This window comes from Salvelinus namaycush, chromosome 3 (assembly GCF_016432855.1).
Source record: "Salvelinus namaycush isolate Seneca chromosome 3, SaNama_1.0, whole genome shotgun sequence".
Lineage (NCBI taxonomy): Eukaryota > Metazoa > Chordata > Actinopteri > Salmoniformes > Salmonidae > Salvelinus > Salvelinus namaycush.
The window spans coordinates 97356485-97383701 of NC_052309.1; the positions used below are offsets into that span (position 1 = coordinate 97356485).

General features: G+C 43.6%; 1 protein-coding gene across 1 annotated transcript in view; it reads left to right on the top strand.

Annotated features, from left to right (window-relative positions):
- The first annotated feature begins 570 nt into the window (after positions 1-570).
- Positions 571-27217, top strand: part of LOC120044162 (trinucleotide repeat-containing gene 6C protein-like) — a 67438-nt gene continuing 40791 nt past the window's right edge. The window contains exons 1-3 of the mRNA XM_038988744.1: positions 571-844; positions 12423-12525; positions 15623-15644. Coding sequence (XP_038844672.1) covers positions 12463-12525; positions 15623-15644 — 85 coding nt within the window. The 5' untranslated portion in view covers positions 571-844; positions 12423-12462. The remainder of the gene's footprint in view (positions 845-12422; positions 12526-15622; positions 15645-27217) is intronic.

The window sequence follows — 27217 nt, forward strand, 5'->3', positions numbered from 1 at the left end:
TTTGAATTGAATTGAATTGGAATTGGAATCATCACCTTAAGCTGCTAGAGAACCCTGTGGAGTCCACTTAAAAATCTATTTCATTCTTTGTTTGCAACAACAACCCAAAATAATATAAAAAAGAAGGCATGGTGTGGAGTACTGCTGGTGTGTATGTGTGTGTTATGCAAATAGGAATGGAATGCTGGGCTGGCACAGAGACACTAACATGTTTGTAAGTGCTGGTGTATGATCAACATAAGATGTTGAAATTGTGCCCTCTGTAGGTGAAAAGTACATATCCAGCGAAGCATAAACATTGCACTTGCTCACATAACACATTAGGAACTAAACATTTTAAATCTTCAAAAGCTACAGAACTGTGAGCTCAAACAGTGTATAGCTATTGCATTGCATTGCTTTCTTATTAAGCAAGTCAGAAAGGGAGAGGAAGGAAGGCAAGGAAACAAGGAGGTAGAGAGAGGTTGGCCACTGTAGTTGTCATGGAAACGTCGAGGCGGAGCATGGGGAGGCTTTTTGAGTGGGACCAGTTTGTTATTGGAGGTCACGTGGCCAGTCGCTAGGGACAGAGGCACGTCCTGTACCTCGGATTGTAGCGTTGCGAGCTGCTGCTATCGCTAGTTTGAACAAAATGGCTGCAGAGGCACCACTAACGAAAGCCCACTGAACGGTAGGAATTATCATCGACGATGTTTTAATGGATATCTTGGAAATACACCTTCTCCAAATATTGGATTTTGCAAGAATTTGGTCTCTTGGATTCCTCTATTTTCGAGCATTTCACAGTCGCGTTCTGTAAAACATTTTTTTGCACTTTTAAAAATGTCAGCTCATCAAAGACAAGGTAGGTTACTGAAATTGCATATGGTGTTCATTTTTATATTTAGCTGAAACGTTACACAAGTTGCACCGATATACTTTATCTTGCTGGACATTAGCTAGCTTGTTTGCTTAAATATCGCACTTTGCTGTCATTTCTTCCTCTCTCTGACACTTGCTCTATTTCACGTTGTTTCCGAGATAATCAACATTTTGCTTTGGTTGTTTGCAATTAAATTCGAGACTAGAAAACACGTTTTGAACCTAAAACTTTGCCAACTGGTTAGGACTACAGAGAGCTAACGTTAACTGTATTGCTTTGCTTCTGTATCTTCTTGCTGCGACCGAATTCTTGGTCTGTGATACGGGTATCAAGGACAGAACATCGAATATTGTCATGCAAATTACGCCTCAAATTGAATTCAAATTCACTAAAACCCACAGTAAGAAATAAGGTAAGACGTATTGAATTTTCTAATCTTTTAACATGATTTATTTAGAGAAATATTTAAAGAGGGGCGGGGATTCGCATCCAAGCAACTGATATGCGGCTGCAGCTTCCGATTGATAAACAGCATCAATTTATCAAAACAGTGCCTAATGCCTTCATGTTTGAGCATTGCAACATTGTTGGTAATTTTCTAAATTTGACTACCAAGGTCATGTTTTTATTAAATAACTTAATTGTAATAACCATTTTAAAAATGTATTCATAAAATGAAACAACTGAAATGCAAACATATAATGCACACTGGGAGGAAAATTATCAGTATAGCTAGAAAGATGCAACTTTGACCGTGACATTTGCATTGACCAATGAAATTCATAATGGGCTTCAACAACATCCCACATGCGCATGCAGACTGGCATGTGTTTGAAATGCTAAGCACATAGATCTATTCTAGAGTAAGCAGGTAGGCATTCGGTACTGCTGTGGTGATAAAATAGACAATGTAGTCAAATACAGATACAAAATTAGCTGGTTGGGGTCACAAGCAGGACTACTATCCAATGACCGGTACAGTAATGGGGGTGGTTAAACAAATTAGCCAAGCAATTGTGGGCTCTATCTGTGAGGTTATACACATTTGAGATTAGAGTGGTTTGGAAGTCCATCTTGGATCCTTTCCCATTCTCATGGCACTTCTGGTTAACTGCTTTGTCCCTTGTCTTGTCTAGAAGGGATAGAGTTTTTGTCCAAATGGACTTTTCGTTGCAGGTTAGGAAAACAACTTCTGGTGTCAAATTTGACAAGCTGCATCCCATCTAGACATAACCTTTGGCCCTTGTGTGGTCGGAATACAGCCAATCAAATCTCTCTAGTCTAACCAAACCGACATGGCTGAAGCTGGGTCCACACTTCAAAGCTTGGTTCTCTGCTTCAGCCTGCCAGGTTTCTGTTGGTTGCTGATTCTTAAAAGGTAGCGACTAGCAAGCGTTTTCCTCCTCTTGCTTCCTCTGACATGAATACACATTTATTGTTGGTGGTAACTGCCTCCTGCTCTGGGCATGCAGTCATAATGGCTGTGCTGCCCTGGCATGAGTCTGTCTCCCAGAGAGGAAGCGGCTTGCCTGGCTGAAAGATGGGCCATGTTGCCAGAGTTGGATGAGCTCCAGAGGAAGGTTGCTTTATTGTTCACAAGGCTTTGTTTATTTGGCCTGTTTATTTCAATGGAGACATACAAGCACAGGGTTATTTGAGAAAATGGATAGACCCATCAGAAGTTGCAGCAGTTTAGCTTATGCTAGTCAACACCCGTCCCTAGATGTGTTTATAGGAAGATGTCCCGTACCATTATTTCAGCGAGAGGGACTCCATGGCACAATGAGCTGTTCTTCTACAGTTGGAATCCTTTGAACTGTCAAGATGTCATAATCTCTTTTAATTGAAACACATTTTCTCTTCCTGTATCCCCTTATCCCTGTGACATCTGTCATTACACTGTCTTCACAGTCACTTGACATCGACCACCCCACACTCTTAATGCTCTGATTACTATACAGATCAGGTCTTAGGCCTGCACTCAGTTACTCTCCTCAGCTCACCATACACACAGTGGCTTGATAGCTAGGTTAGGTTTCTGTGGCAGCTCTGGCAGTTTGGCTTACAGGGTAGTTGTTTGCCTTTGAAATGACTAACCTTGCTCTTTGTGAAATGCTCTGTCAAACTGTTTCTTAGAGATGGGTTTACATGTTTTGACTTTGCATGCCACACTATTGGCTAACCAGGACAGGATCTCTGAGGTAATGGGTTTGATTGGCTCTATTTCTTACAAGTTAGCGTTGTTGATAGTCCCAAATTATTTCCTGATCTGCCCCTCAGAGATTTGCCAGGCAAGGCCTAGAAGAAGAACACACGAATATCAACAACTTAAGAACTGTCAGAAGAATCCAAACTTCTTATTAATCAGGTCTGAATAAGTACAAAGCCATCGAAGCACAGATCAGCATAACTAAAGCGTATCACTCTCCTAGTCCCAACTCAGCAATTTGGTCCTCAGGCCTTCTCCAAGCAGCCAGAATGGCAAATTCATTCTTTATAATTGAGTGCCAAACAAGTGGATGTACTAGGCTGAATATGAAGTATAGTGTACGCCTAAGTGAGGAAAAGCCTTGATCCACAGCCTCTTCACATGAATCATTTAATCTGATTCTGAATACCGCCAACACCCAGCAGGTTCTGTCGCTAACTAATCATTAGCTCAACTCTATTAAACATCTTTTTGTTGATGATCTAAAGAGTGGACCTTTTCATTCTTTGTTGTGGGTTTCATATGCTAGTGTAACTAAGCACTCAACAGCCAGTCTGTTTGATTTGACAGATAGCCTTGCAATAGATTGTCGTTTGCATTCAGCTCACACACTGAATTGCAAATTCGTAAAGTTGTGCAGACTTGCAAGGGAAATATCAGTTTGGGAAGGAACCACACTTGAAGATATTCTCCCCACTACCCACTATTAGAATCTCTCTGTTCTAGATTAAACATCGATCTCAGTGGGAGATATCCTAGTGATTTTATAACTGCAAATTCAAAGAGTTGTGCAAGCTGGCAATGGAAATATCACAGTCTGCAAACCCCACTTTGAGAGATTCTCCAAGATATCCTAGTGAATTCATGAATGGATATGGACGTCCATCCTCCTAACTAGGCTACCAGACTTGAAACGGAATGGACGCCATCTCTTTTGATAAGATGTAGACTAGACCTCTGAAGCACAATCCTTCTGTTTCCTTATAAACAACTCATTCCCCTTATAATGTTATTTACTTTTTCCCTATTACGGGCAGCAGTCATTCAATGGCACCATGTTGGTAAATGTTAGGCCAGGTTTAAGGAGCCATGAAGCTGGCGCTGGGGCTTTTCTCTCTGCTAACGCATGTTCACTCCCAGAGGGGCCGAGCTCTGGGGCAGAACACTTGTCATTCTCCAAGTAGACCTAAATGAGGCAAAAGGGAGATTATTGAAAGGCCCTTGAAGTGAACAGTAGGGTTTGTCCCCTGAGGTCTGACTGAAGGTTTGGCTTTCTGGTTTCGTAGACTTCTGAAGAGAGGCCCACTTGAGGTGACCAATTTGTGCGTCATCCACTGATTCCACTCTCTATCTAACGGCCACTCAAGCCCAGTGTCAGTACTTCAATAGACCTTATATCCTTTAGCCTTGTATGTAAAAATATTTTGTATAATATATATATATTTTTAATTACACTAAGAAATGCAGACTAGGCTAATGGAAGTTAGCTCATCAGTTGGACATTCAGCAAGTTGTTTTATTGGATTTACACAAAGTTCTGGAGTTCTTCTTCACCTGCTTCAGTAAAAGTTGTTCCTGACTCCCCAGCCCTGCACAAAGACAGCATTTATTTCCTTGATCGGTCTTAATTTATTCTTCTTGCTACGTGAGTTTCCCTTCACATACAGCCCTTTCCCTTTTCAGACCTGCTGGATAATGGCTTTTTATGAAGATGAATGTGGAAACAGAGCAAGTGCTACGTGATTGGAGTCTAAGTTATTTTGTTGGGGACGTTCTGTGATCTATTGGAGCAATAAGTTGTTTGACCGGGCTCGTGAAACGGCTGCTCCGGTTACTGACGGAGAGGATGAAAGTCATTGGGAACTTCAACTGCTGGAGCCGATCCATAGATTTTATTTCTGGCGGCCTGCTAAGAGTGCCAGGAGGAGTGTAGCATCTGAAAAGTCTCCTGCCCTTGTGGATCAGCCCTGGCCAGAGCATTAGCAGGACTTCATAGAGAATAACTTCTAGTTCTTTGAAGAGGGAGATCCTCTTCACTATGTTAGAGGAATATCATCAACTATTGCTCAGTTGTTAGAAGAGGGAGATCCTCTTCACTATGTTAGAGGAATATCATCAACTATTGCTCAGTTGTTAGAAGAGGGAGATCCTCTTCACTATGTTAGAGGAATATCATCAACTATTGCCCAGTTGTTGGAAGAGGGAGACCCTCTTCACTATGTAAGAGGAATATCATCAACTATTGCCCAGTTGTTAGAAGAGGGAGATCCTCTTCACTATGTTAGAGGAATATCATCAACTATTGCCCAGTTGTTAGAAGAGGGAGACCCTCTTCACTATGTTAGAGGAATATCATCAACTATTGCCCAGTTGTTGGAAGAGGGAGATCCTCTTCACTATGTTAGAGGAATATCATCAACTATTGCCCAGTTGTTGGAAGAGGGAGATCCTCTTCACTATGTTAGAGGAATAACTATTGCCCAGTTGTTGGAAGAGGGAGACCCTCTTCACTATGTTAGAGGAATAACTATTGCCCAGTTGTTGGAAGAGGGAGATCCTCTTCACTATGTTAGAGGAATAACTATTGCCCAGTTGTTGGAAGAGGGAGACCCTCTTCACTATGTTAGAGGAATAACTATTGCCCAGTTGTTGGAAGAGGGAGATCCTTTTCACTATGTTAGAGGAATAACTATTGCCCAGTTGTTGGAAGAGGGAGATCCTCTTCACTATGTTAGAGGAATAACTATTGCCCAGTTGTTGGAAGAGGGAGATCCTCTTCACTATGTTAGAGGAATAACTATTGCCCAGTTGTTGGAAGAGGGAGATCCTCTTCACTATGTTAGAGGAATGACTATTGCCCAGTTGTTAGAAGAGGGAGATCCTCTTCACTATGTTAGAGGAATATCATCAACTATTGCCCAGTTGTTAGAAGAGGGAGATCCTCTTCACTATGTTAGAGGAATATCATCAACTATTGCCCAGTTGTTGGAAGAGGGAGATCCTCTTCACTATGTTAGAGGAATATCATCAACTATTGCCCAGTTGTTAGAAGAGGGAGATCCTCTTCACTATGTAAGAGGAATATCATCAACTATTGCTCAGTTGTTAGAAGAGGGAGATCCTCTTCACTATGTTAGAGGAATATCATTAACTATTGCCCGGTTGTTGGAAGAGGGAGATCCTCTTCACTATGTTAGAGGAATATCATCAACTATTGCCCAGTTGTTGGAAGAGGGAGATCCTCTTCACTATGTTAGAGGAATAACTATTGCCCAGTTGTTGGAAGAGGGAGACCCTCTTCACTATGTTAGAGGAATAACTATTGCCCAGTTGTTGGAAGAGGGGGGCCCTCTTCACTATGTTAGAGGAATAACTATTGCCCAGTTGTTGGAAGAGGGAGGCCCTCTTCACTATGTTAGAGGAATAACTATTGCCCAGTTGTTGGAAGAGGGAGATCCTCTTCACTATGTAAGAGGAATATCATCAACTATTGCCCAGTTGTTGGAAGAGGGAGATCTTCTTCACTATGTTAGAGGAATATCATCAACTGTTGCCCAGTTGTTGTTTTTTCTCTTTCCTTATACAGTACCACTCAAAAGTTTGGACACACCTACTCAATGCTGTTATCAAGGCAAAGAGTGGCTACTTTGAAGAATCTCAAATATAAAATATATTTTAATTGGTTTAACACTTTTTTTGGTTACTACATGATTCCATATGTGTTATTTCATAGTGTTTATGTCTTCACTATTATTCTACAATGTAGAAAATAGTAAAAATAACGAAAAACCCTTGAATGAGTAGGTGTGTCCAGGCTTTTGACTGGTACTGTGTGTGTGTATAGATAGAGATATATATCTCACACACGTACGTGTTTGTTTCATGAGCTAAAATTAAAGATCCCGGAAATGTTCCATACGCACAAAAAGCGTATTTCTCTCCAATTTTGTGGACAAATTTGTTTACATCCCCGTTAGTGAGCATTTCTCTTTTGCCATGATAATCCATCCACTTGACGTGGCATATCAAGAAACTGATTAAACAGCATGATCATTACATAGGTGCACCTTGTGCTGGCTACAATAAGGCCCCTCTAAAAAGTGCAATTTTGTCACACAACAATGCCACAGATGTCTCAAGTTTAGGGAGTGTGCAATTGGCATGCTGACTGCAGGAATGTCCACCAGAGTTGTTGCCTCAAGTCGTTTTAGAGAATTTGTCAGTATGTCCAACCGGCCTCACAACCGCAGACCACGTGTAACCGCCCAGGACCTCCACACCCGGCTTCTTCACCTGTGGGATGGTCTGAGAACAGCCACATTTAGTAATTTTAAGTCCCACCCTTCAGCTACCATCAACCCCGGCCATCTATCTCTGAACACCATCCAGTTTTGATTTCTATTTGCCATATATTTTTCAGATGTGATGTTTCACAAAAGTTCTGAACCTTTCTATTCTCATAGTTTCTACAGATTGTAAATTAAAGAAACATTTTTGTTCAGAGTATTATTATATTATTGGTGAATTGACTATGACTTTTCAAATTACCGAGCAGTGCTATTTGCAGAGTTGGCTCCAGGTAAATTCTTCAGCCATTCCTGAACTTGCGACCAAAAACAAGCTACATATTTGACAGTACCAAAACAAGTGATCTAATGATTTTCTCTCTTCGCAGCAAAATCTGCAGTGCTGGGATGGTTGTATCGCCCATTAATATAACATTTAATTGGTTGTAAGAATTTTGTACAATTTAAATTGAAGAACTAAGTTTTGAATCTGGCGTCGTTTTGCGTATCAGTTCATAAACCATGTGCCATGGAATCGGTACATCGAAAATCTCTTCTCAACTATCTTGCAATCAATATGGCACAGCTATCACTTTTTTTTGTCCTGAAATGAAACTGGTATACTTTTTATCACAATTTTTTAAAGCCAATTTTGGTCTTTAATGCAGAGCCGACAGACAAGTTCCTTACTTTCTCCCCTTCCAACTGCTTCTTCCATTTTTGCGGTAATGCTGCAATTAGTTGGTTTTAATTTTAGATTGAGCAGACATTTGTGTTAGCTGCATGTGTGACAAGTCAACCAGTCCTATAATTTATAATTTTATAATTTATTTTCAAATTATATATTTTTTTGATCAATTAGTATATTTGAGTTTAACCATAGTATTTGTTGGAATATTTGTTCTGTCTTTTCTGGTGGATTAAACTGAAATTGCAACCAACTTTCTATGGCTTGTTTTTAAAAAAGCGATATTTTGGAGATCATTTCATTTTCAAATAACAGGAAGAGAGCTGTTGTAATCGGGGAAAAGGCCATTCTTGAACATGGGGTGAGCCATTCTTACTGAGCTGCTAGAGAACCTGTTTGAATATAAGTGTAGTTGTATGATTGAAGCCTTTAGTGAGATGATTTTTTATTGAATCGTTTATGCTCTCCAAATTAATATTCATTATAATTTTGTCTGGCTTGCCATTCCAAATAAAATATAATATAATTGTATAAGAGATTCTCCTAAATTTGAAATATTCCAGGCATTTATGTATAAATTAGTCGTACTTTATCAAAAGCCTTTTTCAAATTCCGCTGAGAATACCAGGCCTGGTTCCAGATTTTTAAAATGTAACTGTCTTTGTTTTTGCAGATGGCTGGAGAATTTTAAGCAGTGTTTTGGGATACCCGAAAGGGCTCAAATGTGGCACATCAGATCTCGTTTTCCAGAGCGTTTTGGGAAGTGCGGTCTGTCTTCCTAATGTACGATCGTTCCGAGCAGAGGGGCTGCAGTCTGATTCCGCCATTGCGGCTGCTAGCGAGCAATCCTTCTCCCGGGGGCTCAGCAGCCTCGCTCTTATTTGTCTTGCTGCGCTGGCATTCCTGGCTCTGTGCCCAGTGACTATCGTCTCGCAAGCCCCCTTCCCCCCCACCGCGCACACACAGCCCCTCGGTCTCATTGCGCGCCGCACACACACCCTCCACCTCCCCCCTTCCTTGTATGTGTTCTCACATACACCAGAGTGTCTGGATATCAACAGCAACCTGCACCACCCCATCATACCATTACCCTCCTTATTGTACGGTCCTTCCTCTACCCTCTCTCTGATTGCCTTTTGTCCGCATTTGTTCCCAGAAGCAGTCTGGTTTAATAGACATCACCTCTCTTATCCTCTTGTTGTGTTTTAGTGGTTCTATCCTCCAGCACCATTGTTGTAAAGGGTTTACCTCACCAGCAGCATCCAGCTCAAGGCTGTACGTTTAGCTTATCAATCACTGTCTTCCTGCTCCAAACTGACTGCTGGCTGGCACTGCCTCAATGTCCATGTCAGTCATTCAACCCTCTGACAGTCAAAACAACTAATTTGTTCAATGTCTCTCTCATTTAGGTAACTTATTTAGGCATTTCTTGGGGATCCATCTCCCTAGACCACACACACACACACACACTAGGGCTGCACAATTAATCGGATTCACATTGAAATCGCAATATTGGTAAGATCCATGTCACGTGATATTTTGAAAGGCATCTCAGCCCAGTGTAACGGACGTTTTTATAGTTATTTTTCCTCTTGCAGCAGCTTCCCCCACACACCACGCACTACCCCGTCACGCAAGCAGCACAGTTCCTCCTCCTCGCTGTTAGTTACTATATGTTTTTATAGTTATTTTTCCTCTTGCAGCAGCTTCCCCCACACACCACGCGCTGCCCCGTCACGCAAGCAGCACAGTTCTTCCTCCTCGCTGTTAGTTACTATATGTTTGCATGCTGTTCTGTTGGGTCAAATGCAGTCAACCAATTGTTCCAAACAAGAACGATGCTGCTTTCAACTTACCTTCTTAAAATAAGTCATTCTCTTTCTATGATTCCGACAGTTCATCCAAGTGATTTGATCTTTGTTCCACGTCAAATTGCAATCGTAATATTTGGTAAAAAAAAAACGAAAGTCCTTGTTTCACGGTCCTTTTACCAGAGTCGTCTTATACAAGGGCCAACTGATCCCGAACAGAATTGATTCTGGACAGTTTCCAGTATGTGTAGCCTAGGTCTATGTTTTCTGGCTCAGCCTGTGCCTAGACAGACAGCAGTTTACATCAACTGGGCCATCACTCCATTCCTCTGATACTATGTGACACTAGCACAGTGCATCAATGTTGAATGGAGACCGTGGCTATATTTAGCCAGCAGCTGTAGCTAGGCTTCATAGCTGCGCGGTGGGCCCCACAAAAATAAATATTTATGGATCTAATGGGTTAGCCGTGGTATGGAAGCACATCGGAGTTCTGAGGCAAATTTCCATCCACATAATCTCAGGTCTTCAACCCTAAAAACAGCCAGACGATATGAGTTGCCTATTAATAGCTCTGTTCTTTCCTACTGCTGCTCTTTGTAACCAAATAGGCCAACATGAAGAACGCTGCAGCGGCTTATGGCTAGTCAACAGTTTTTCACTTAACACATGGAGCACATGGAGCACTCGGCTCTGTTCCAAGCTAGTCTGTGGCCCATACTGTGAGGTAACTCCCGGTGAAGTGTTAAGAGGACCAAAGCCAAGATTAGCCCCCGAGATTGGCTGATTCGCCCGTCGGCTGGCCAATCAGTGCATAGATACGTGGATTTGTGAGATACGGCGTGTTTTGTGTGTGATTTCTTTGAGACATTCGCCAGCCTACACACATTACTATTATCAGGTCAGTTGTTTTAGCTAGGTTGTTAATTGTCTGCGTGATCAACTGATCCTCCTTCTGTTGTATTGAAGTCTGTGGTAGACTTGCCTTATTGTGCTTCAGCCTGCTTCTTTGCCTTCTGTTTATATTGTATCCTAATGGAAGAAGGGGAGCAGACTGTGTTGGTTATGGTAGTTGAGTTTTTATAGGCTAGTCATGTTTCTCAAACCTTTTCCTCCAGACATGTTGAATTCCAACAAAAGCACACCTGATTTGGGCTCCCGAGTGGGGCGGTGGTCTAAGGCACTACACCTCAGTGCGAGACGCGTCACTACAGACCCTGGTTCGATTCCAGGCTGTATCACAACCAGCCGTGATTGAGTCCCAAAGGACGTCGCACAATTGTCCAAGCGGCATCCGGGTTTGGCCGGGGTAGGCCGTCATTGTAAATAAGAATTTGTTCTTAACTGACTTGCCTAGTTTAAATTTAAAATTAAACTAATCAAATTTGGTCTTTCTAGAGACTGTCAACCCTGATGCCCCGAAGACCGATGGCTAATATGCAGTGCACTGTGCAATGGTCTAAAAACCTAACTGACTCTGGATCAGTGCTTAAGGGCCAACATCCACCACCACCTCTCCACCTGGCTGCACACTCATCAGGCCTCGGGAGCTCTTGTTGCCAGGCGATGGCACGGCATTGCAGCACATTTTTAGATGCAATTTCTCATCTCCGGTTCAAGGAAACCGGATTCCAATTTATGTATTTTTCCATGCAGTTATAATTCTCCCATCTCTGTCCTTAAATGCCGGAGCTTTTTAAGTGATTAGAGAAAAGGCCTAGGCTTATTAAGGCTAAATATAGGATTGGGATGCATCCCAAATGGCACCCTATTCCCTAATAGTGCTCTGGTCAAAAGTAGTGGACAATGTAGGGAATAGGGTGCCATTTGGGACGCTGAATACCCGACTCTCCTCTGGAACAACTTGCTGCTCGTGAAAGGATGTGGAAATGTCAGTTTTTTTTGTTTTTTTTTATGCCTTTGGAGCATGTTTGTGGAGTGGAGGCTTGGCAGGCCTTTGTCTCTGAGAGCTGGGTACCTACCAGGTAAGATGCAGTACTCTGAGGGATCTGGGGAGTGGCAGTTTGTACTGAGTGTGGCTGTGCCTCACTTTACCTGGGCCATTCAATACTGGTCATAGAGATGTCAGGCAGCCGGTCAAAAGCAGTGCACTGTTTTGTGAATAACAGGGTATCTTTTGAGATGCAGCCTTACTCAGCCTACTGAGTCTGGGTTGTCTTGGAGGTGGCGGTAGGTACTGGCTGGATGTCTGGTGATTGAAGAATGGGGCCTCATATCAAGGGTTTCAGTAACACTAAGAGGACCACAGCTCTGGCCTCCACCAGCACCGCAATGCCTCCTAATAGGTTCCAGACCACACAAGTCATCCACACAAGCCAGCCTGAGCCAATACAACCCAAGCCACACACATACGCAGGTCAATCTGTTAATGGTGTTTCTATTGTCTGTACATTCCCTCAGTAAAGAGCTGCAGTGAGTAGTTATAACTGCTTCAGAATGGAATTCATGGGACGGGGAGATTCCAGGTGTTCACGTGCAGACAGAGTCCTCACCTCGTCAGCAACCGCGTTGTAAAACATGTCTGTCTTTTGATCCTCTGTTCCAGCCGAGAGAAGAAGCAGGGAACACAAGACCAGAACCATTTGATGGAAGAAAAGAAAAAGAGAAAGCAAGAAGAAAAGAAAAAGAAGGAAGCTGCTCAGAAAAAGGTGTGACGTCATATGGTTCTTGTTGTTTGGACACACTTCTATCATACTACCTCATACAAGCACCAACCCCTGTTTTTATCATACTACCTCATACAAGCACCAACCCCTGTTTTTATCATACTACCTCATACAAGCACCAACCCCTGTTTTTATCATACTACCTCATACAAGCACCAACCCCTGTTTTTATCATACTACCTCATACAAGCACCAACCCCTGTTTTTATCATACTACCTCATACAAGCACCAACCCCTGTTTTTATCATACTACCTCATACAAGCACCAACCCCTGTTTTTATCATACTACCTCATACAAGCACCAACCCCTGTTTTTATCGTACTACCTCATACAAGCACCAACCCCTGTTTTTATCGTACTACCTCATACAAGCACCAACTAGAGGTCGACCGATTTAATTAGGGCTGATTTCAAATTTTCATAACGATCAGTAATCGGCATTTTTGGACACCGATTATGGCCGATTTACATTGCACTCCACGAGGACACTGCGTAGCAGGCTGACTACCTGTTATGCGAGTGTAGCAAAGAGGCATGGTAAGGTGCTAGCTAGCATTAAACGTATCTTCTAAAAAACTATCTTAACATAATCACTAGTTAACTACACATGGTTGATGATATTACTAGTTTATCTAGCTTGTCCTGCGTTGCATATAATCGATGCGGTGCCTGTTAATTTATCATTGAGTCTTAGCCTACTTCGCCAAACGGGTGATGATTTAACAAGCGCATTCGCGGAAAAAATCGTTGCACCAATGTGTACCTAACCATAAACTTTCTTAAAATCAATACAAGTATATATTTTTTAAACCTGCATATTTAGTTAATATTGCCTGCTAACATGAATTTCTTTTAACTAGGGAAATTGTGTCACTTCTCTTGCGTTCAGTGCAAGCAGAGTCAGGGTATATGCAGCAGTTTGGGCCGCCCGGCTCGTTGCGAACTGTGTGAAGACCATTTCTTCCTAACAAAGACCGTAATTAATTTGCCAGAATTGTACATAATTATGACATAACATTGAAGGTTGTGCAATGTAACAGCAATATTTAGACTTAGGGATGCCACCCGTTAGATAAAATACGGAACGGTTACGTATTTCACTGAAAGAATAAACGTTTTGTTTTCGAAATGATAGTTTCCGGATTTGACCATATTAATGACCTAAGGCTCGTATTTCTGTGTGTTATTATATTATAATTAAGTCTACGATTTGATACTTGATAGAGCAGTCTGTCTGAGCGGTGGTAGGCAGCAGCAGGCTGTAAGCATTCATTCAAACAGCACTTTCCTGCATTTGCCAGCAGCTCTTCGCTGTGCGTCAAGCATTGCGCTGTTTATGACTTCAAGCCTATCAACTCCCGAGATTAGGCTGGCAATACTAAAGTACCTATTAGAACATCCAATAGTCAAAGGTATATGAAATACAAATGGTATAGAGAGAAATAGTCCTATAATAACTACAACAAAAACCTTCTTACCTGGGAATATTGAAGACTCATATTAAAAGAAACCACCAGTTTTCATATGTTCTGAGCAAGGAACTTAAACGTTAGCTTTTTTTACATGGCACATATTGCACTTTTACTTTCTTCTCCAACACTTTTTTTATTTTATTTTTTTATTATTTATTTTTACCCCCTTTTCTCCCCAATTTTCGTGGTATCCAATCGCTAGTAATTACTATCTTGTCTCATCGCTACAACTCCCGTACGGGCTCGGGAGAGACGAAGGTCGAAAGTCATGTGTCCTCCGAAGCACAACCCAACCAAGCCGCACTGCTTCTTAACACAGCGCGCCTCCAACCCGGAAGCCAGCCGCACCAATGTGTCGGCGGAAACACCGTGCACCCGCCCCCCTTGGTTAACCCTCCCTAACCCGGACGACGCTAAGCCAATTGTGCGTCGCCCCACGGACCTCCCGGTCGCGGCCGGCTGCGACAGAGCCTGGACGCGAACCCAGAGACTCTGGTGGCACAGCTAGCGCTGCGATGCAGTGCCCTAGACCACTGCGCCACCCGGGAGGCCCTACCAACACTGTTTTTGCATTATTTAAACCAAATTGAACATGTTTCATTATTTATTTGAGACTACATTTATTGATGTATTATATTAAGTTAAAATAAGTGTTCATTCAGTATTGTTGTAATTGTCATTATTACAAATATATCTAAATAAAAATCGGCATCAACTTTTTTTGGTCCTCCAATAATCGGTATCGGCATTAAAAATCATAATCGGTTGACCTCTAGCACCAACCCCTGTTTTTATCGTACTACCTCATACAAGCACTATCCCCTGTTTTTAATGGTGTAGCTTTACACAAAGCAAGATGATGATATCAGCCTCTACCCTGTGCCCTGCTCTCTTCCTCTCCTCTTTCACCCTCCCTCGCTCCCTCTCTCCCTCTGCTCTGAACCGTGTTAGTAAGTGATCCCTTTCCACTCCGTTGGCTAAACAGGCTAACGTGTCATGCTGCTTCTCTTTATCACATGCAGCCTCCTGTGAGGCTGAGGAAAGCAGAGCTGAAGGGGGGAGCTGTCCCGTGTGTGTGTGTGTGTGTGTGTGTGTTCCTGCATATGCCACTGTACCTGTGTGTGTTGTCTGCCTCTTATTTCACTTTCTGGCTAACTAAACCACATGACCCACCAGGCAATAGCCCCTAAGCTCAGCCGGTGGAGGGATGAACATAAAACATGTAGCATTATAATAGGCCTATAAGAACATTCCCCTGAACATTCTGTTCCAATGGAATGGGCTGGCTTCAGTCAGAGCAAGGCTGAAGTGCAGGCAGCCAACCCAGTAGCATGCTAACGCTAGCAGGCTAACTCCGAGAGAGGAGACCTATTGATTGTCTGTGTTGCTTTAAAGATTGACATAAAACACATACTTCAGTTAGGACTCCTTTCTTTATTATGTGTATTTGACAGGGACAATAGGCCTACACATCAACATTTCAATAAATGTGGCAGTTTTATCCAGCCAGCTCATTTTCATCTGTAGTCCTTTGTACTTCTGTTTTTTGCATGAACTCTTTAAAAAAAATCTGTTGCTAATATGTTCTTCCTCTTTCTTTCCAGGTCACTGAACAGAAAACCAAAGGTGTGTTCTCATCTTTTTCAACATTCTGCAACCACTCCTACCTCCTATTACCTTAGACTGACTAACTGATTGAAAAGAGAGGGGGATGGGGGAGAACACAGTTGGAGCAACAGAAAGTGAGAGTATGCACAGTGTGTGCGCTTAGCTGGCAGGGGATTGAAGTGAATTGAACCCAGAGCACTGTAGATGGAACACATCCTCTCACTTCCCTCTGTGCCAAAGCTCTTAATGAGCGAGACAGACGGACTGGAGAGAGGACCTGTTATGTGGCGTGACTGGCCAGATGGGGCCGGGAGGGGCTTATGTTTTGAGGGATAGTCGCTAGGAAAGCTCATTAGGGCATCTGTTAATGGTCCTTGTACAGCCTTCTAGCACTTAACAGGAGGTTGGGGAAGTGGGGGGTTTAAAGGTCAAGATGAGGAAGGGACACTTAGTGTAATAACCCTACAGGGTATAGTAGGCTGCAGGACTGTATCTACTGGAGCCTGTCTGTGCTGCTGAGCTGCAATACTGAGCAGTAATCTGGGTTAGTTAGCTTTGTTAGCCTGTTTCCATCCAGTTAGCTTTGTTAGCCTGTTTCCATCCAGTTAGCAGTAATCTGGGTTAGTTTTCTTGGTTAGCATGTTTCCACCAAGCCATTTTGTATGGCTGAAAAGTCCCCTGAAAGCTGGCTGTGACACATTAGAATGTGGTGTTGACTGTTGAGGAGAGCAGGGTTAGTGTGAAGGTGCAGGATAGGGGTAACAACAGGTAGGGAGAGGCCACCAGCGTAATACTGAACTTTCTACTGTGGTTGGAATGGGGAGGCCCAACCTGGGTCTGATGGCGGGAGGAGGAGAATATATATGCGGGTGGATGGAGGAATAGAGAGATTGGGGTGAAAAGGGCAGAAGGAAATTCACCTGGCTTGTCACAAATATATTCCTGAGAAGGAAATGACAGAAGTGAATGAAAGGGTCTGAAGGAAAGAGACTGCAGGAACAAAGTACATGAAAGAAACTGAGTAGTGTGAGAAAGTGAGCGAGAACACACTAGTTTCCTGTCTACAGTTTACACATGCAGTGCACATCTAGATCAACATAAAAGGCACATGTGTACACACACGGCTAAGGCATACAGTACATTCATATAATTAAGTTCCCTCTGCCTCACCGACCTCCACTGGGACTGTGTATGTAGTATAGGCACTCATACAAACACAATTATATCAATGCATAGGTCAACAGACTTTTATGAATACATTAGTGCATCTGTATAAACCAGGGATATTCAACTCACCCTACGAGGTCTGTCGCCTGCTGGTTTTCTGTTCTACCTGATAATGAATTGTACACACCTGGTGTCCCGGGTCTAAATCAGTCCCTGATTAGAGGGAAACAACGCAGTGGAACTGGCTTTGAAGTCCAGAGGTTAGTTTGAGGGGGTCTAGACTGTCACATAAAACAGTTGACAAGTACACACACAGACACACGTGTCCTTATGTATGGTTCCATCAGCCAGTCCCTAGTGTGAAAGCAGCACGTATTGCCTTTGGTGATCGTCTCCTACCTTTCTACAGTGTCTTCCTGGCTGTGGCCTAGTTACAGCTCATCAGCCTCTCTCCATGCAGTTCTGGTTCTTAGCCATTTCTCTGTCTCAATAGAGTGAGAGGTATTCTACCACTACCATCTAGTGTTACAACACAGCCCTGCCTTAGTTTCTACCACCCCCACCATCTAGTGTTACAACACAGCTGTGCCTTAGATCCTACCGCCACTACCATCTAGTGTTACAACACAGCCGTGTCTTAGTTTCTACCACCACTACCATCCAGTGTTACAACACAGCCGTGTCTTAGTTTCTACCACCACTACCATCCAGTGTTACAACACAGCCCTGCCTTAGTTTCTACCACCACTACCATCTAGTGTTACAACACAGCCGTGTCTTAGTTTCTACCACCACTACCATCTAGTGTTACAACACAGCTGTGCCTTAGATCCTACCACCACTACCATCTAGTGTTACAACACAGCCCTGCCTTAGTTTCTACCACCACTACCATCCAGTGTTACAACACAGCCCTGCCTTAGTTTCTACCACCACTACCATCTAGTGTTACAACACAGCCGTGTCTTAGTTTCTACCACCACTACCATCCGGTGTTACAACACAGCCGTGTCTTAGTTTCTACCACCACTACCATCTAGTGTTACAACACAGCTGTGCCTTAGATCCTACCACCACTACCATGTGGTGTTACAACACAGCCATTCCTTAGTTTCTACCACCACTACCATCTGGTGTTACAACACAGCCGTGCCTTAGTTTCTACCACCACTACCATCTAGTGTTACAACACAGCCCTGTCTTAGTTTCTACCACCACTACCATCCAGTGTTACAACACAGCCGTGTCTTAGTTTCTACCACCACTACCATCTAGTGTTACAACACAGCCGTGTCTTAGTTTCTACCACCACTACCATCCAGTGTTACAACACAGCCCTGCCTTAGTTTCTACCACCACTACCATCCAGTGTTACAACACAGCCGTGCCTTAGTTTCTACCACCACTACCATGTGGTGTTACAACACAGCCGTGTCTTAGTTTCTACCACCACTACCATCCGGTGTTACAACACAGCCGTGTCTTAGTTTCTACCACCACTACCATCTAGTGTTACAACACAGCCGTGCCTTAGTTTCTACCACCACTACCATCTAGTGTTACAACACAGCCGTGCCTTAGTTTCTACCACCACTACCATCTAGTGTTACAACACAGCCGTGTCTTAGTTTCTACCACCACTACCATCCAGTGTTACAACACAGCCCTGCCTTAGTTTCTACCACCACTACCATCTAGTGTTACAACACAGCCGTGCCTTAGTTTCTACCACCACTACCATGTGGTGTTACAACACAGCCGTGCCTTAGTTTCTACCACCACTACCATGTGGTGTTACAACACAGCCGTGTCTTAGTTTCTACCACCACTACCATCCGGTGTTACAACACAGCCGTGTCTTAGTTTCTACCACCACTACCATCTAGTGTTACAACACAGCCGTGCCTTAGTTTCTACCACCACTACCATCTAGTGTTACAACACAGCCGTGTCTTAGTTTCTACCACCACTACCATCCAGTGTTACAACACAGCCCTGCCTTAGTTTCTACCACCACTACCATCTAGTGTTACAACACAGCCCTGCCTTAGTTTCTACCACCACTACCATCTAGTGTTACAACACAGCCGTATCTTAGTTTCTACCACCACTACCATCTGGTGTTACAACACAGCCCTGTCTTAGTTTCTACCACCACTACCATCCAGTGTTACAACACAGCCCTGCCTTAGTTTCTACCACCACTACCATCTAGTGTTACAACACAGCCGTGTCTTAGTTTCTACCACCACTACCATGTGGTGTTACAACACAGCCCTGCCTTAGTTTCTACCACCACTACCATGTGGTGTTACAACACAGCCCTGCCTTAGTTTCTACCACCACTACCATGTGGTGTTACAACACAGCCGTGTCTTAGATCCTACCACCACTACCATCTAGTGTTACAACACAGCCGTGTCTTAGTTTCTACCACCACTACCATCTGGTGTTACAACACAGCCGTGCCTTAGTTTCTACCACCACTACCATGTGGTGTTACAACACAGCCGTGCCTGAATCTCTCCTGTCTATGGCAGGTAGCATGCCCCCACCCCATCAGACACCAGTCCTCCCTGTCTACTGGACCATCACCCATGTGGAGGCATTTTCTCCCTGGCGCTGCATGATGAGGGGATAGTGTAACATAGGGCTACATACCCGGTAACCCTGTTAGCATGGATAGGTCTGCGGTAGACCTTGAAGGATGAGAGGGATGGATGGATTAAGGAGGAGTAGGAGGGAGCATACTCGCAGCATCCATTCCAGACGGAGCTGCAGCCACCACATTTACATAGCGCCATAAGATCACATTGTTATTCCAAATCTGCGGCGACACAACGCTGTCATTTCATAAGATTAATTTGCCGTTTCACATTGACTTAATTACACCCAGCACTTTGTCGCAGCAGAGCCATAAATTGCAGTGTATTCCGGAGGGAATTTATTTATTCCACGCGCTGCCGTCGCTGTCATGTTGTCTCTTTAGTGGCTAAACGCTATGAGAATGAATACAGTGGACATGGATATTAGCCAATCACTGAACAGAGGCAAGGGAGGCATTCATTCAGTTGTTTATGCTGTATTGTCTCGGAGTATGTTTAGGTTAGAGCTGATATGTCTTTTTGGGATTGTATATAGCAGAGGAGGCTGGTGGGAGGAGCTGTAGGAGGATGGGCTCATTGTAATGGCTGGAATGGAATAATGGAATGGTATCAAACATGGAAACCACGTGTTTGACTCATTCCATTCCAACCATTACAATGAACCCGTCCTCCTATAGCTCCTCCCACCAGCCTCCTCTGGTATGTAGCTGTATCAGATCAAAGTTTATTGGTCCGTACACAGATTAGCAGGTGCAGCTAAATGCTTATGTTACTAGCTCCAACAGTGGAGCAGAATGGCTCGCAAATCACATATGTGATGTGAATTATACAAAGGACAGCGGCTGTATATGAGAGCTGTCATTAGGCATCACATAGTGATAGATGCCTGTTTATTTTAGTCTCTCACACACACACACACTCTCGGGTAAGGATTCATATTTTCCTGAAAATATGCCAAGTTTCAATACCAGGAATAATTCCAGTGCCCACTTTAAAGCGTTTAAAACCAAGATATGGTCACTATGCCAGGTTTCTCCCCCAAAAAGAGGGACGCTGTGCCACCTTGTCGGCGCCACTATGTAAAGATTTCAGCGCAAATGAAACTGATATTTATTAATGATAGTTACTCGATCTTTGATCGCCAATGACATTGTGTTGAATTGCGGAACAAGTTGTTCATAAATTCTGACCGGTATCATGTCCCTCAATTATTTGAGCGCATTTCAGCACATCTTGACACACAGCGCACCCGCAGAATAGCGTTGTCCAATCATACAGACTTTGTAACGGAAGTCAAACAAGTAAAATTACCAACTTTGCTAAACTTGCTAGATAACCTCCTTCAACAAATGACAGAATATCTCCTATATTTGGCTAAATGGAGTTGATGATTGTACAGACAGCAGATCAGCTCATCAGTAACTGGGAGATGAAGAGTGGAAATAGATTAAATATCAAGTTATCTTAATGGGGACCAACTCTGTTTTATAAATATCCGTATCTACGTTTGTTGATTCTCTACAGACGCTCTCATATGGGCAGCAAGTACGAGACATCGCGGAGGAGATGTGCGAGCAGTATTTTCACATGCGTAGGCCAGAGACAAGATTTGATCATGTAACCTATAGATTACAGAATGAAGTTAGGAATTTTCATGCTAGACAAGAGTTAGGATTTTAGGTTTCAGTGAGATTGGGACTGGATAGGAAAATGTATAATATAATAATTTTCTCTCATGCCTCTCTGAATTGGTAACAGACTTAATTTCTGTGACAGCGATACCTGTTTAGTGAATTGTGAATAGGCCTGTGAAACGTGTGACTGTCGAAATGACAGCGCAAAGAGGACCATGTTATTTTGTATGCCTGCTGTAGAGGTTTCCTGTAGGGTTTATTAACTGTGTGCGGGCAGCGTGTGCAGCCCCCCACTGTCAATTATGTGTGTGCTTTGAGTTCATGGTGACTGTGTGTGAAGTAAATCCACTAGGCTAATGGCTTCCAAGCGACAACCTGTTTGGATAATGTGCTGTTATGTTGTGCTAACCTGCTGCTGCGCATGTTGTGTATTTTGTGGAATTGCATTAATGCGACGTTGGGGGGGAAATGTTGTAGGCTAATATCCCGGGTCTTGTCATTTTATTTTTGGGGAAACTATGACCAGTTCTGGGATCCCAGTTATCCATGTTAATACCTACTCCTGGGTTGTCCAAGCCAAAGCCGACACTTCCAGCGACCACTCCATAACCCACACTGCCTTCAGGAAGACATTAATCTATAGCTGTGTACGTTGAGGCGAGCAGGCTGAGTGTAAGGCTTGCGCTGGCTGCTGAGGGAGTTGTGGTGGGATGATGTATGGGGTGGACAGGCAGGGTTGAGTCGGCAGGTAAAGTAGCAGTGGAGTGTAGGAAACTGGGCAGTCAGGTAGAGGAGTTGGACTTAATGGGTTACTGGAATAGGGGACGCAGTGGGCCAGTTGGATCTCTCTCATTAAGTCAGTTGTATAACATTGACACTTTGTCACACACACTCCTACTTGTGTGTGACTGAGAGGTCTACCTCTGAACAGGTCTCTCTCTCTCCCAGCCACCAGCTGCAGCTACTCCCCAGTACATTCCACCAATGTTTTATGATGGGGAAATGGTGTGTGTGAAAGAAAAGTCTCCTGTCCTGCTAACCTGAACCAGCTCCAGTCCCTGTGCCCTCATCCTGTCTGTCTGGCCTCCATCTTGGGTGCACACAAACACTCAAAGCCGTAAAGCTGCAATATGTAACGTTTTGGGCGACCTGAATAAATGTACATAGAAATGTGTGTTATAGATCAGTCATTCTCATTTAAATCAAGTCTAAGAAGCGGTATACTGTATCTGTTCTGTGTGCTATTTCTATGGTTCCCGTTCTTAAGTTTCGTTTTGGCATATTTTACTTTCGGTTTTGTACACCAGCTGAAAATACAATATTTTGGGTTATGGAAAATATATTTCATAGCGGTTGAAATGGTACAATGATTCTCTACATTATACTTGCTTGTTTTGTCACAAACTGAAATTAGGCAAACTATTAGAATTTTAGCAACCAGGAAATGGTGGGGTGATATCTGCATAGTGCATCTTTAAAATGTTTTCAATTGTTGAAAAAAAGTATAGTGCCATTTCAATATACAGTAGTCAGACAAGTGTTTTGAGTCCTCCTGCCTTTTAGACCTCTATATGAGTTATCAGGAGCCCTCAGAGAGCTGTTCCTCTAAACTACAGTCCTCCTGCCTCTGACCTCTGAGGGATCAGGAGACTTGGGAGAGAGCTGTTCCTTGAAATTACAGCCCCGTTTTAAATCAGGATTAATTAAGCCCTATCATCTCCACCTCCTCTGAGGCCCTCTGCTCAGTATGGCAGCTCAGCTCAACACGCTGAGGAGGGGGAGACAGACGAGCCCTTCAGAGACCCTAAGGGAGACACACACTCCACACACAAACATGGACGGATACATGCGTGTAAATGCACACACACTCTCGTTCTTTTATGAATATTATTAACCTCAGTCTCTCATCTGATCTTATTATCAGATCAGTATCTTTATACAGTATGCTTCTGTGATTAATCGACTAGCTGATCTGGTTCTGATTAGGCTTGGTATCTATATGACTGAAGTTGCCTGTAAGCAACAGATGTTTTTTTTGTTGTTGCCAACATTGACTGTCATTCATTGGTCTGCATTGTGAAGCTATTCAATGTATTCATCTCTATTGCACGCTGCCATCTTGGTAAGGCCATGACACATCCCATCCTTTTCTTGGCTGCATTCTATTTTTACATCCATAGCTTCCCTGAACCCAATATGCCACAGTATTAAAGTCAACACTTGTAGTGACTTGCTTTCCAAGACCCGCCACTGCTGTGAAATGGAGTTGAACACTTTCCCTCCTGAACGCAGCCCATTATAACAGAGAAGACCTAGTAATTAATCTCTCCGATCTACCCATGTGTTTCCCCCCAAACATTGGGCAATAGTAGCCTGTTTAGAGCAGTGTGAGCTGTTGTCGAGGCCTCGGGTATGAAAGCTCTCCATTCAGTTCCTCTCTCTGGCCGATTTAAAGACGTAAGCTATGGAAAAGCCTATAATTGTGTGTGTGGGGCCCGATTTGATGAGTGGAGAGCAGTCTGCATGGTGCGAACACACGCAGACACTGAGACAGACAGATTAAGGGCACCTCAAACTTCAGACATTTGGCCTCCTTTTTTTTTTACTTGTGTGGCTACGAGCCAAATAGCTTTGCACTTATGTCATCTGATGAAAATGAAGCTACTTTCTGCTGAATGTGTTGCACTAATGTCTTTTCTGTGAAGGAAAACTATAGTTGCACCCCCGATCACTATTGAAGCAAAAAAACACTGACTTTCAAAATAAAACGCAGGTGAAATGGTTTGAAACACAGAATGTTTCTTTATTTATATTTTTTTGATTGTGTTTTGAAAATGCAGATTTTTTAACTCTAACGTGACCCCTGGTGGGTGTGTGTGAGATCGTAAAATGGGATCCATTCCCTTCCTTTGCGTGAGGCTGTAGGGTCTCAGGGTCGTAGTTTGATGTGCATCTTTGATGAACTGGGAATCCACACCACGCTCTCCAGCTGACGACTGTGTATCTTACCAAACAGGCTCGTCGCACAGCTTAGAACTGTGTAATCTCTTTTTTTCGCTTTCCATCTCCTACTTCTTTCCATCTCTTTCACTGTTTTCATGGACTCTGTTTTTAGAGGAAGAATAGTGCTCTAATTGTAAGTGGATTAGAGGGAGGGCTGGATTCAGAGAGAGACACAGATAGACAGACGGGGGGGGGGGGGGGGCTGTGACAAACACTATTCTCTGCACCATGTTGTGATTGGTGTAGCCAGAGAACAGACCGCTAGCCCCGCCTCTTTGCTCCCTCCATCCGTCCCCAGTACTTCTAGAAGCCTCCTACGTCAGAGAGACCGCCATCACTCTAATACTGTTCTATTTAAAGGCGGGACGTAGAATACTCCCAGTTTTAACAGGAAAATCCCCTCTGAATCAGCAGCAGGGACAATTAGCCAGCGTAATTTATATGCCTTCCATCTGCTTGGCCTAATGTAGCCATCTTTGGCTATAAACAATGAGGAATGGATGAACGAGGAGGGGTAGGGAGTAGAGTAGAGGAGAGGTAGAGAGCGAGAAGTCTGATGCGAGGCGCGCTCTAGCTCGAGCTTTCCTGCCTGGTTCCTATGCTGCAGGCAGGCTGAGGTAGAGCTGGAGCTGGTCAGGGGGCTGGTGGCAAGAGCTGTAGCCCACAATGAGGCTCTGTTGCGGGGGCAGAGGGCGAACCAGAGGGGAAATCACATTTTAAAAATCAAATCAAACATTATTAGTCACATGCGTTGAATACAACAGGTGTAAACCTTACAGTGAAATGCTCTCTTACGAGCCCCGAACCAACAATTCAGTATAAATATGAATAAGAAATAAAAGTAACAAGTAATTAAAGAGCAACAGTAAAATAATAATAGCGCAACTATATACAGGGGGGTACCTGTACAGAGTCAATGTGCGGGGGCACCGGTTAGTTGAGGTAATATGTACGTCGAGTTATTAAAGTAACTATGCATAGATAACTACAGAGAGTAGCAACGGTGTAAAGATGGGAGGGGCAATGCAAATAGTCTGTGAAGCCATTTCATTAGATGTTCAGAAGTCTTATGGCATGCGGGGTAGAAGCTGTTTAGAAGCCTCTTGGACCGAGACTTGGTGCTCCGGTACCTTGCCGTGCGGTAGCAGAGCGATTAGTCTATGACTAGGATGGCTGGAGTCTTTGAAAATCTTCCTCTGACACAGCCTGGATGTCAGGAAGCTTTGCCCCAGTGATGTACTGGGCCGTACGGACTACCCTCTGTAGTGTCTTGCTGTAGGAGGCCGAGCAGTTGCCTTACCAGGCAGTGATGCAACCAGTCAGGATGCTCTCGATGGTGCAGCTGTAGAACCTTTTGCGGATCTGAGGACCAATGCCAAATCTTTTCAGTCTCCTGAGGGGGAATAGGTTTTGTCACGACTGTCTTGGTGTGCTTGGACCATGTTAGTTTGTTGGTGATGTGGACACCAAGGAACTTGAAGCTCTCAACCTGCTCCACTACAGCCCCGTCGATGAGAATGGGGGCGTTCTCGGTCCTCTTTTTCCTTTAGTCCACAATAATCTCCTTTGTCTTGATCATGTTGAGGGAGAGGTTGTTGTCCTGGCCACACCCGGCCAGGTCTCTGACCTCCTCCCTATAGGCTGTCTCATCGTTGTTGGTGATCAGGCCTACCACTGTTGTCATCGGTTAACTTAATGATGGTGTTGGAGTTGTGCCTGGCCGTGCAGTCATGAGTGAACAGGGAGTACAGGAGTGGACTGAGCACGCACCCCTGAGGGGCCCCTGTGTTAAGATTCAGCGTGGCAGATGTGTTGCTACCTACTCTTACCACCTGGGGGTGGCCCGTCAGCAAGTACAGGATCCAGTTGCAGAGGGATGTGTTTAGTCCCAGGGTCCTTAGCTTATTGATGAGCTTTGAGGGCACTATGGTGTTGAACGCTGAGCTGTAGTCAATGAACAGCATTCTCACACAGGTGTTCCTTTTGTCCAGGGGGGGAAAGGCAGTGTGGAGTGCAATAGAGATTGCATCTTCTGTGGATCTGTTAGGGCGGTATGCAAATTGGAGTCTGTCTAGGGTTTCTGGGATACTGGTGTTGAATTGAGCCATGACCAGCCTTTCGAAGCACTTCATGGCTACAGACATGAGTGCTATGGGTTGGTAGTCATTTAGGCAGGTTACCTTTGTCCCTGTGCCCAAGAACACTATGGTGGTCTGCTTGAAACATGTTGGTATTACAGACTCGGACATGGAGACCGTAATAGTATCACCGTGCACTACACTTTATTACGGGCGACAGGTTCAGTACACATCACTGCATTCTTAATCAGAAATTAGGCCTAGTATGGCCCTCCGAAGTCTCCTAGATCAGTGGTATTCGGGGGTCGCTAGTGCTGTCACGTGGGAATTTCAGTGGGGTCACCAAACAAAAAACAGTTTTGGGGGTGGGGCGGATAACTAATTTAAGAGTGGAGATTATTGTATGGGACAAATATAAAAAGGATGCAAATTTCGGTCAATTTTGCTGCCGACTAACTGACCCTCATTAACCGGTCAACAAATGGTTAAATTTTTTCCAAACCATAAAATTGACGTGACCAACAGAAAATACTATCTCAGATCTGTATATAATGACGAAATGCTTATGTTTCCACCCTAACAATGGGAGTCGTCCCACGGCAGAAAGGCAGGCGATGAGGTTAGGCCCAAAACAAGCCCATAGAAACGCAGTGGAATTATTTTGGACAGATTTTGGTGAGAGTGAAACGTCACGCTTTGCCTCTTCCTCTCTGATACTATGCATGCATACAAGGACCGGACATTTTTCATTAAGAGCTTAATGGAAACATGCAACAATAGCAAGCCTATCGTCTTAGTCAAAAAGCTATAGCCTGTTATTGAACATACAACTCCTATAATGAAGTAGCTAATAAAACGTAATTTTCAAACATTTACCCAAATGCAATTAGCGGGAAACACCGTTCTCAACAGAGCACCTAATGTGAGCACTTCCATATGTGACAGAGATGAACATCTCTGTTAGAAACGTAGAAAGAGGGGGAATCTAATAGCAGCTACTATGATGGGTTGCTAATATGACTAGGATAATGCATTTGGCTTCTGGACAACAAAAGAAAGTTGATATGAAAACCGATAAAATAATTGCCTCCACGTTTCTACGG